The 11121-nt window shown below is 38.6% G+C and overlaps 2 protein-coding genes and 1 pseudogene across 2 annotated transcripts in view; 2 read left to right on the top strand and 1 right to left on the bottom strand.

Annotated features, from left to right (window-relative positions):
- The window catches only part of LOC104749366 (probable phosphoinositide phosphatase SAC9), a gene marked incomplete in the record, with an annotated part of 11593 nt that extends 6545 nt beyond the window's left edge, over positions 1-5048 (bottom strand). The window contains 11 exon segments of the mRNA XM_019246166.1: positions 23-464; positions 655-1095; positions 1231-1473; positions 1593-1763; positions 1843-1950; positions 2197-3416; positions 3653-3785; positions 3927-4522; positions 4598-4689; positions 4811-4846; positions 4976-5048. Coding sequence (XP_019101711.1) covers positions 23-464; positions 655-1095; positions 1231-1473; positions 1593-1763; positions 1843-1950; positions 2197-3416; positions 3653-3785; positions 3927-4522; positions 4598-4616 — 3373 coding nt within the window.
- Positions 5223-9332, top strand: LOC104788231. Its single transcript, XM_010513951.2, has 15 exons — positions 5223-5392; positions 5493-5560; positions 5649-5745; positions 5873-6949; positions 7026-7126; positions 7225-7339; positions 7480-7557; positions 7750-7842; positions 7971-8054; positions 8148-8246; positions 8366-8428; positions 8506-8536; positions 8645-8691; positions 8782-8840; positions 8931-9332. The coding sequence occupies exons 3-15, from the start codon at positions 5701-5703 to the stop codon at positions 9181-9183; spliced, it is 2145 nt and encodes a 714-aa protein (XP_010512253.1). The 5' UTR covers positions 5223-5392; positions 5493-5560; positions 5649-5700; the 3' UTR covers positions 9184-9332.
- On the top strand, positions 9493-10889 carry LOC104789791 (annotated as a pseudogene).

Raw genomic sequence — 11121 nt, forward strand, 5'->3', positions numbered from 1 at the left:
GATTTTGAAAGCAGAAGAGCTCCTTTTCCAGCACAACAAAACTTGCAAGCTTTTTTCATACATTGGAAACATAAGAACACTGAGCCTGACTCTCCTCCTGAACTCTTGGTAGAAAACCCAACTGGACTTTTACTGACCTCGGCTCGGACTTGACACATTCCACCATCACAACCCTCACCAATTCCGGATATGTTCCAGAAATCTATCACATTATTTTCTAGCTTCCCTAGACCAATAGAAGCTATGATTTTATCTTCAAGAGAAGCCTGGCCCATAACTGCAAGTGCATTTGCTATTCTGCATAATCTTCCAATATATAACTCGTCGTATGAAGAGTTTGGATTAATGGTAGCCGGATCAATTCCAATAGATAACAGTGCCCTATCTCTTTCTGCTGCTGATATATTGAGACGTAGACGTTCAATTTCCAGCTTCATAGCTTCTACAAACTCAAGCTTCTTCCCCTGTGTTATGTCAGACATGCAAGAATTATACCCTTTAAAGTGGAACTTTAAGAAGAGAGATGACATGTGAGACGAATAGCTAAACCAAGGAAACAATCATACAATCAGACATAATTTTGGCAGGACGTAATTGCATCTCCCGATACCAATTTCTCCCTCCAAGTTAAATTAAAAGGATTAGATAACATACCATGTTTGGACCTGCAAGAGACTTTAGACAATTTATGTACAGATGAACACCACTTTCTTTGGGCCTTTTATCTTGTGGGACAGATCCACCAGGAACAGTTTCAGAGCCGCGATATTCAACCACTGCTTGGTCTAAGAAATCAAGCATGTCATTGTCTCCACTTGCAACAGAGTCCACCACTGGTTGTGGGAAGGGGTCAGAAGACGAGTCCTCTCCTGTTAAAAGGTCAAGCAGATTACCGGGAAAAGGATCTTTCTGATGTACGGGTGTGGAGACAGTTTCAGTTTGTGAAGATTTTGCTGCAAACGGATTCAAGTCAGAAGAAGGTGAAAAAGGAATCTCATCCTCATCTGGTTTCCTTGCAAGTTCAGCTAATCTTCCTCCAGTACGTTCGCAAGTAAACATTCCTTTCCATGGAAGAGAAATTCCAAGGACTTCTATCTGCAGCAAAACAAAATGCAAAAAATTGTTTGTTTTTTACTTCTTTTGATGATGGTTAACGATAAAATTTAACTAGTTCAGAGCATGATGAAGCTAATAGATAAATCATCAGTTCACAGTTTAATTAGTAAGTACCTGACCAAGAGTCATAGGAATTCTAACAGAACCAGCCGGATAAAATGTAACCGCAACTACACGGGTTAAGAAATCCAACTGTCCTTCTAGTTCTTCAAAATCATACAACAGTGAAAGACTTGACGTATCTTTTTCATGAAGACGTGCACCAGCTCCAGTAACAGCCATATCCTCAGAACTAATTGGCCCTGGTAAGGATATCAGAAGATTTGTCCCATTCGCGCAGCGTGGTATCGAAGCACCCTATCCAGAAAACATAGTTACAGGCAATCAGTAATCCAGTCCAACTAACCTGCATGTAAGTCTACATGATCTCCTCCAAACAATAAAAGAGAAGGGACAAGACCTAAAAGAGTGTTAACCTCAACAACTAATTTAAGGTCCTCTATGTGGCGTCCAGTTCTCACGTCCACAGTGGATGGACTTGTCAAATCATCCGCACCGTGTGATATGGTCAATAGAAGTTGACATACATGGCAAGGCTCACTGAGATAGATAAATAATTCAACAATATCTGCAGCTTGTGGACATAGCTGCAATATATACAAAAAGTAAGAAATCTTCTTAGCTCAAGTCTTTAAGTAATAAGAACTACGAGGTAAGTGGAAGTACCCAAGTTACGTCCTTCCTCTTGATACTCAGCAGACTGGACCCATCATTGGAACTTTCGGACATGCTAGGTACAGGTTTCAGAAAGAAACCAGATGGTCGAGAAAGTACCTGACATGAATAGTTTTACAGTGAGAAGTAGACAAGGAATATATAAAGCAACAAAATAGTAGAGTCTACACATCAACAAATATGTTATGCTCTTAGGAATCAAATATCTACACAATAAACAAAATAAATGAAAAACAAATCTACGCGCAAGAAACATGAATCATACTTTAGAGCAGTAAATATACATGGAAAAAGGTGAGCTGGGAGATGGGAAGAAGTTTACTGAAATCGTGCTAATTTGCTTACATGTAAAGGCTGAACAGGAATTGATGGAAGATGCTTGAAAAGCCTCATTCCCAGAAACATCTCCAGCTGCTTTTGCCGTGAACTATCAACCATAGCATTTTTATATCTTCTCTGTAGCGTAATTTTCATGTTCTTCTGTGCAGCAGAAAACTGTTTAAACGCTCCTGATTCTTCGCTGAAGATGTTGAGAATTTGGCTGTGCATAGCTTTCGAGCCAGTATAGAGGGTTGCATGGATATCACCTTGTTGCAGAAAAAGATCAGCAAGCTCAGACACAGGAGATAAAATAGTTGATCTCTTAAATTCCTCAAACTTCATGTCAAGTCGTTTCCATGGTTTATCAGGACATGGATGGCTCCATGTTGTTGTCTTTGTATTGTGATCTATATAATACGATTTTCCAGTTACTGCATCAGCTCTTTTTTCCCATCCCGGTGGAAGAGGAGCACTATATCCCCCGTGATTGTTAGCAGAATTATAACCATATCCAAGATCAGTATCAAGTGATATTCCCAGCCTTCTACATTGCTCTACAAACACTTGAAGACCACCAAAAAAACTAGCCGCATTTGTTCGATCCAAAGAATCAGCGCAGTTAAAGCGTATTACCCCATTTTGATGTGATCTCAAACAGAAGGCACCTTCAATATCATCAATACAGATTACCTCACCTCTGCAATCTTTTAGTCTTTGACGTGAAGGCAAATAGTCACCTTCAGAAATTCCTATTGCCATAGTGGGAGATTTTAGATACATCCACAATCCTTCAATGGTTTGCTGTTCCCCCTTTAATTTAACGCTGGCATGCCAATCATAATTTATCAGGTGAACACGAGTATGAGGAAGCTTTCCACTGGATCTGATAAAGTTCATTGATTCTTCAAAATGCTGTACTAAGATACATTCTGATTTCCCTTCTCCACTTCTTAGCAAGTTAACACACACTATAGGAACAAACGCCCTTTTCTTCTGGTTTTCCCCAACTGGTGCATCTAAATTCCTAGTATCATATCGCTTGCTTAATCTTTGGTAATACTCCGTACTGCCCTTATAAGGATCCTTACTTGCCACATAAATTTCTGCTTCTGCTGCAGTCATCTTCAATTCTGCACCCCACCATATTGGTATGGTGCCACGTCGCCAAATGTACGAGTTGAAAGCAATGCTTTGACCATGCCTTTTAGGTATCCATACAAGCTGCTCACACTCAACTTCGTTACCTGCACTACACATATACTTCTAAATTAGGCCCTAGTCATATCCAGAGCCACACTTACATCAAATGTTTGCCTTTCTTCCAGACACCCATTGCTTTTAAGGGTGCCATAAAAAATAATAAAAATTAATACAGATACCCAGATTTTGGTAGGCAGAGAGCCCAACCAAAAAAATTGAAAACTAATAGCAGTTCTAAGGGAACAACAAAGAAATAAAGAGAGAGGAAGGAGCATCTCACCTGTGCCAGAACATGAATTAATGCCCCTAGCTAGGTAACGAGTCCCTGGATGCAGTCTGCTACGACGGGCCATTAGAGCAACAATCCCTTCTAGCTGACCTGAGCTCCCAAAAGGTCGATATTCTGCAAACCCCTATAATTAACATCAAATAAGAAGACATGATACGATGTCATATCATCTTAAAATATCAATTTCTATGCTTTTGAAACTTCACATAAAACAGAAACCATATAGGTAGATCAACCATCATCAATTCATTAATGGAGGACGAACCTGCAGAAGAATGACACAGTGTTCAGGCAGCCCAATATTTCTAAACGGCACGGATAACCATCTATTCCACACGAATTCATCATCAGGGGATTGCAGTGGCATACGGCTTGGGAAGGGCCGAGTGATGTCCCTAGTATCACAGAAGTAGTGCTTGCCGTCGATGTCAAGCTCTGTCAACTCCTGAATATTCTTGATCTCACCTTTTCCTTGAGGCTGTGGATTGTAAAGTGGTATTTTGACCCATTGGCTCTCAGCGACAGTATATACACATCCTCCACCAGGCAAATCAGGAATACTTGGATTTAGCCTGGTTGCAACAAGAAGCATCCCAAAGCTGCCCAACACAGCATAACCGAGTATTGCCCTACCATAAACTGAGCTTCTAACACCTCCTCTTGATCCATTCGTGATATAATCTAGCGCTTCACGCTCTGACTTAAAGTTATCAAGACCAGGCTTCCCACTATACCGTAAGATACCAGTCGTAGGATCTATATAGATAACTTGAGTATCAGCCTTAGATAACAGACTTGCAATGATGTAGACTTCACCAGAGTCTAAAGTGACAACCACTATAGATGTCTTCTTTGAACCACCTACTCAAATACGATTACAAAATTAGCCAACCAAACATGATAAAAAGTACCTAAGAGTGAGAAAAAGAAACTCACCTGGTGGATGCAGATCCATCTGAAACTCAAGACCAGGCGGAGTAGGTTCCCTTGTTTACAGCTTCACGGATCAAATATGGAACCAACAAAATCTAACAAAAGAAAAAAGTTAAATTAAGGAACTTTAAAAAGCAATACAATCCCAAATGCAGTATAGTAAATTCTTAATTCCTTAAAAACAATCTCCAACATCACTGAGTCAAAAGTTCTCACAAATTCCGATTGAAAACAAATCCGAGTACCAGAGATCTGAGACATGCGAGAATAGCAAAATTAAAGAAGCATCAAATCGAATATTCATATTACAAGAAACCCAGAAAGATGAAATCTTCAGAGAACACGAACCGAATCATAAAGTCGTAAGAGAAGGGAACTCACCTTGAAGTTGCAGAGATGATCGATCAGATGCAAAATTCACGAACTAACCAAAAAGATGAGTTGAAAAAAAAAATTGGCTACGACTCAACCCTACTGAATTAAAACAATTACATTACGACACGTGGAAAATGTGTAATTTATGCAAAAGGGTATAAGTTATTGATAACTTTGACATTTCACCCCATTAGTTTTATAACGTTACAGAATTGACCCAATCAAATATTAAAAGGACAAAAGAGATGTAGTTTGACAAGCCACACGATCCTCTTACGCTTATCTTCTTCCACCCAATCCAAATTGCGACACAATCTCTTTCGAATCCACGCGCCTCAATACAATCGCCCATTAACAACAGCTTTCATGTTCACTCTTCTCATGATACTCCATCATCGTCGACCTTCACCTTGTTCCTGTTAGGTTATAAATTTGCTGCATTTCATCTCTCTCTCTCTGTGTGTTTCTTTTGTTGTTTAAGGTTCCCAGGGGTAATTTGGATAATGGGTCTTTCTTGTTGTAGGTTTTAGACGAAACCCATTGTTGTTAAATCTACTTCTGGAGTCTGCTTGTCTTTTGAGTCACTGTATGGTATGTGATTTTTGTTTTGTTCTCCTTGGGAGGTTCTTTATTCTGGCTTATTGATTTGTTGTTTCTTTTTTCCGGTATGTTGTAAAAGCTATGAGATTGCTTAGAAGTAACCAGGACTGATTAAATTTGTCGAGACCAAAATGTTTCCCCTGTGCTCAGCCGCAAGCTGCCATTACCATTCTCAGGTGAGATTAATGGAAGCTAATAAGCTAATTGCTAGATAAAAATGATTACTTTGGGATCTGGGATGATATGGTTTGTTAGGGCTGTGGTGTATATGCTTTGTTACCTCATAACGGATTGTTTCTACAGATTTTATTGCCTGGCAATTGGCGAGGCTGTTCTTCCTTTAGGAGAGAGTTGATTCACAGATACAGTTCTGGTGATAATGCCTTCCTTGGTATCTCTAATGGTACACACCTGCAGAAGAGTTTCTTACCTCAAGCCACTGGGAGTTTCTTTATCGATACTATCGAGAAAATAGAACAACCAGTATCAACATTTGGAAGTTTGTGCCAGAATGAGTTGGACAGAGTAAACTGCATGGTTTATGACATGAGTGAAGCTGTTGTAGTGAGTGATGAGGGACTGACATCTGTAGAAAATGGGGAAGATGTTTCCCCTGTTGAAGCTGTTGTAACAGATGTTTCCCCCGTTGAAAGCCTTTCTGCTGAGACTTTAACCGAAAAGACCAGTAGCCTTGTAGAGTCGGTTGAGTCAGGAACCAAATCTACTGTTGATATATCTCCTGATAGTTCAGTCTCTCTTCCGGATACACTAGATCTGAATCCAGGATCACTTCCTGATTCGAAAGCTAGCTTTGATGATTTTTCTTCTGGTGTTAAAGAGTCTTTCAGTTCTTCACTTCCTGATGCGAAAGCTAGCATTGATGACTTTTCTTCTGGTGTCAAAGACTCTTTCAGTTCTTCACTTCCTGATGCGAAAGCTAGCATTGATGATTTTTCTTCTGGTGTCAAGGAGTCCTTTAGCTCATCACTTAACGAAGGAGAGAATGCTTTAAAGAACACTTTGGATTCCTTTTCCTCGTCTGTGACATCCATTACAAAGAATGCTTCTGAAGTTGTAGATAGTGCATTTAACAGAGCATTTTCTACACTAGACCAAACAGGAGATATAGCTGAAGACAAGTTTTCAAGTTTTTCTACTGGCTTGAAGGAAGCTTCAAACAGAGCAGCTGTTATTGCCATTGATCTGTTGAGGCAATCAGTTGGTATTGCAGAGAGTTCTGTAACAAATGGAGTTTCGTTTGTTGTGTACTCTTATGGGTCAGCAAAAGAATTACTTCCTCCAAATGTCAAGAGTGCTCTTAACTCGTCAGAAGATGTTGCTCTAAAAGTATTGAGTCCCGTGGGAGCTGTGTTGCAGCAGGTACTTTGTCTTATATACTGAAGGTTCCATTCATATTTTGATGGACTACATGTTTCTAACAGCATAATGATGACAGGTATCTGTTGCCATTGGAGGTTTGGAGAGAAATTTGGGTTTGGATCCAGATGACCCAATCATTCACCTTTTTCTTTTCGTAGGCACCACAGGAACCTTTTGGTACACGGCTTTCTTACCCTGGATGGATGTTAAATTTTCCTTTATTGAGAGGACAATGTAGTATAGAAGAATTTATATTTTCCACCAGATATTTGCAGGGTTCTATATCGGGTTTGGACATATGGTGGATATGCTGGAGATTTGTCTCCAAAGTCAACTCTGGAGCTTTTAACATCAAGAGAAAAGTCAGTGCTTGTAGATGTCAGGCCTGAAGTAAGATGCTCTTAAGTTTCTAACCCATTTCATGATATATAACTTTTTCAAACCCTTTTGGCTATTTCTTTCACATAATGTTCATCAAGGACTTTGAGTTGAAATAAAAAATGTTCATTCTGGCTACCGTCTTTTTGAAGGCCTTGAGAGAGAAAGATGGAATCCCTGATCTGCGGAGAACCGCTCGTTTTCGATATTCTAGCGTGACACTGCCTGAGGTTGGTTTCAGCTTCCTCATTGTTGTTGAGTACAGCAAATATATAAAATCCACATATGTAATTTATGAACACAACGAAGTTTCAGCAATCACTACAATAGAAATTAGTGATCATACAAGGTACCATCAAGTAGGATAGAAGACTTTCCTTTGTTCACAGTTTTATGGTTCTTGTTCTTGATTCATGTTTAAGGTTGACGGTGCTGTTAAACGGCTACTGAAAGGTGGAAATGAAGTTGAAGATATCTTGACAGCAGTAATCATCAAAAACTTGAAAGCAGTTCAGGTATCCACCTTCATGCCTCTTTTATAACTTGCTGTGGTTTTGTGCATGCCCAAGCAATTCATTGGTGATGTTTCAGTTTCTAAAGTGTGCTGACTTCTCATAAACTTTGCTTACCCTGCTACTAATAGGACAGGTCCAAGGTTATTGTTATGGATGCTGATGGAACTCGTTCGAAGGGTATTGCAAGAGCTTTGAGAAAAGTTGGGATTAAGGCAAGTCATTTGGGACTAATTCACTTTGAGCATTACAGTTACCTTAAAACATTTGTTAAATAAGCTATTCATTGGTTGCTTATATTGTGACAGAAACCATACTTGGTGCAAGGTGGGTTTAGATCATGGGTTAAGGAAGGTATTCGTGTAAAAGAGTTGAAACCTGAGACAACACTTACCATCCTCAACGAGGTATCTATCACTGTTTTTACTATCAGCCTAACTATATTAATATATTGCTTGGGTGAAATCAAAACTACTCTCGGTCCCTTCGTTTTATCAGTAAGTTAAACAAATCTTAAATTCTATAGGAAGCTGAGGCGATTCTTGAGGACATAAATCCTTCTCCGTTGCAGCTAGTTGGAGTTAGTGTGGTATGCTTCTAGTTATAGATTTCTTCCTCCTGTAAAATATTAATCTCATCCTGACTAACCCGAGGAGATCTATGCAGGGGTTTTTCGCAGGATTGTATGCTTTGTTTGGTGCGTTCAATTCTTTCTCATTTCCCCCTTAGAATCTCTCCTTCTCGCCACAACATCAAGTTCCTCACTTCCCACTTTGCACTAACATGATTGCTCTCTCTTTCGCAGAATGGGAGAAAACTCTGCAACTCATAGCTGTCATTGGCCTCAGTCTGGTATTTATATCCTTCACCATTGACTGACTTCTATGCTTTACCCGATATCTTTCTTTGTTTTTTTTTTCTCAAGTCTCAAACATTATGCAGACGGTATATTTACGACTTTCTTCATATGATGACTCCGAAGACTTCAAGGAAGACGTCAGGTATAAAAGGCCGTCATTGTTCATTACGAAACCTGAGAAAAAAACCTCTGTTTTGTATTAACATAGACTGTTTCTTCTTTTTTCTTCAAGGCTGCTGTTTGCTCCAGTGAAACTCGGAGCTCAGGCTTTCTCATGGGCTGCAGGAAAGCTTGAGACAAATGGTGTTGGCCTGCCAACTTCACCTTCTTCCTCAGATGTTCGAAGCCGTGTTTTGCAAGCTGCTGCTAAGCATGAATCTAAGCCCTCTGATGAAACTTCTGAAAGTCTCCAAGATGATGATGCATCATCATCATTATCATCACCAGAAGAAGCTTTGAACAACGTTGATGTCTCAGAAGCGTAAAGGCTCCAACTTTTATTTCGTTTTTTACTTCTTGTAATTTCCAAAAATTACTTTACTCGTCTCGTGGAATTGTGCTAACATTCATATATAATTTGTGATGACGCAAAAGAAAAAAGTGTAATTTAATTTCAATCACCTATTTCGCTTTATATAGGTAGCAAAATACGAATTCTGTCCTCGCTCACTTGATATGATCCGCTACAGTACTGAAACATTCTTAGGTTTACACGTTTGGTTTCGTATGTATGAAAGTTTTTGAGATTCGATCGTAATGTCTTGTAAAGCTTTTTAGATATCAAAAAAGTAAACATGTGTCTTTCAAAAAAATCAACAGGTCCTCGTCAAGTCCCAGAATTCAAGGCCTTATTCAATGAGGTATCAGGTCAAATTGAGGAGAAGAAGAGGTAACCGCATTGTTGTCTAATAAAAAAAAAGCTGATGTACAGATTGTATCTGCAAGCATTTCTGGCGATATAATTATCGCTGCTGCTTATGCTCACGAGCTGCCACTATATGGGCTTCATGTTGGTCTTACAAACTATTCTGAAGGTGCTTTGCTCTTACGTTATATGTTAAAGAACACTACTCTCTCTCTCTCTCAAATCTCTTGAATCGATCACTTGCCTTTTTGTTTATTGTAAATGTAATGATTGGTTAGCATACTGTACTGGACTCCTCCTAGCTCGCTGTGTCCTGAAAATGCTTGAAATGGATGCAGAGTATGAAGGAAATCTCGAGGTATATAACCTATAAAAAAACGCTTCCTGTTTTGTTTCTTGTGTATCAAGGAAATGTTTCAATAATGTTCAATTTTAGCCGTGCCAAGAGTTACATGGACCAGAAGCAATACTAAAAAAAAGGCCTTAATTCAAAACAAAAAGTATCAAAACATGAGATTTACAAACTGGATTTAGAAACCAAACATGAAAAATATTTAGTTTTTTCTATTATTTTAACTGAAGAAGAAGAAAAACAAGGTAAGACATGGCAAAAAGATAAAGTGAAAGCTTTAAACAATGGTGATTTTCTTTTTTTTTTTTTTCTGTAATATAAATAAAACTTTCTATTTAGCCATAACATAATTAACAAATATAAGAAAATAAGGGTCTTAAAATTCTTTTTAAAATAAAAGGCCGGAAGCCAATGTTTATTTTTTTCTCTACATAGCCACGGCTCTTAGCTTGTTATGTTTGTTGTAATAAAGGGTGATCTTGATGGTGGTCTTGATATACCTCATTGCGACAAAAGATTCCCTGGATTCTCCAAAGAAAGCAAACAGCTTGATTCCACAACTCACGCCAAATACATCTACAGTGGTCATGTCGCTGATTACATGAAGGTTTAAATCCAGAAAACAACTAGAATGTCTCTGTTTTCTGTTCTGTTTTTTTTTGGTGTACATAGCAAACAAAACGTTTTCCGCAGACTCTAAACGAAGAGGAGCCCGAGATATTTCAAACTCATTTCAGTGAGTATGTGAAGAAAGGCATTGAAGCAAATGAGATGGAGGGCATTGTACAAGAAAGTTCATGCCCGCGATCCGAGCTGACCCGTTAGCTAGAAAGGAAGAGAAGCAATCTCTAAAGAAGCATAAGAGGTTTAACTTGAAGAGGCTTACTTATGACCAGAAGAAAGCTAACTTGATTGACCGTATTCGTGTACTTAAATCAGCTGGTGAAGCCATCGATGAAGATGACGAGGAGTGAAAACGTTTTCCTCTCTCTTTAAATCTTGGAAATTTCTTTATTTCCTTCTAGTTGTGATCTAACCCTTCATGGCTTTAAATTTTCATTTTCGTTAAGCAACTTGTGATTTTTTTTCAGTGGACACATCTATGCAAGTTATTATGTTTGTTCAAATTGTGAATTTAGATAATTTTATAAAGTTTTCTTTGTTACAATATTAAAATTACAAAAAAAAAAAAAAAAAAAAAAAAAA

Source organism: Camelina sativa, chromosome 5 (genome assembly GCF_000633955.1).
Source record: "Camelina sativa cultivar DH55 chromosome 5, Cs, whole genome shotgun sequence".
Classification (NCBI taxonomy): domain Eukaryota; kingdom Viridiplantae; phylum Streptophyta; class Magnoliopsida; order Brassicales; family Brassicaceae; genus Camelina; species Camelina sativa.

Excerpts from the sequence above, each read along its gene's own strand:
- LOC104788231 (XM_010513951.2), top strand. The coding sequence starts at position 5,701 with ATGTTTCCCCTGTGCTCAGCCGCAAGCTGCCATTACCATTCTCAG. Across the intron at positions 7,843-7,970 it reads AAAACTTGAAAGCAGTTCAG|GACAGGTCCAAGGTTATTGT; the intron begins GTATCCACCTTC and ends TGCTACTAATAG. Across the intron at positions 8,692-8,781 it reads CTGTCATTGGCCTCAGTCTG|ACGGTATATTTACGACTTTC; the intron begins GTATTTATATCC and ends AACATTATGCAG.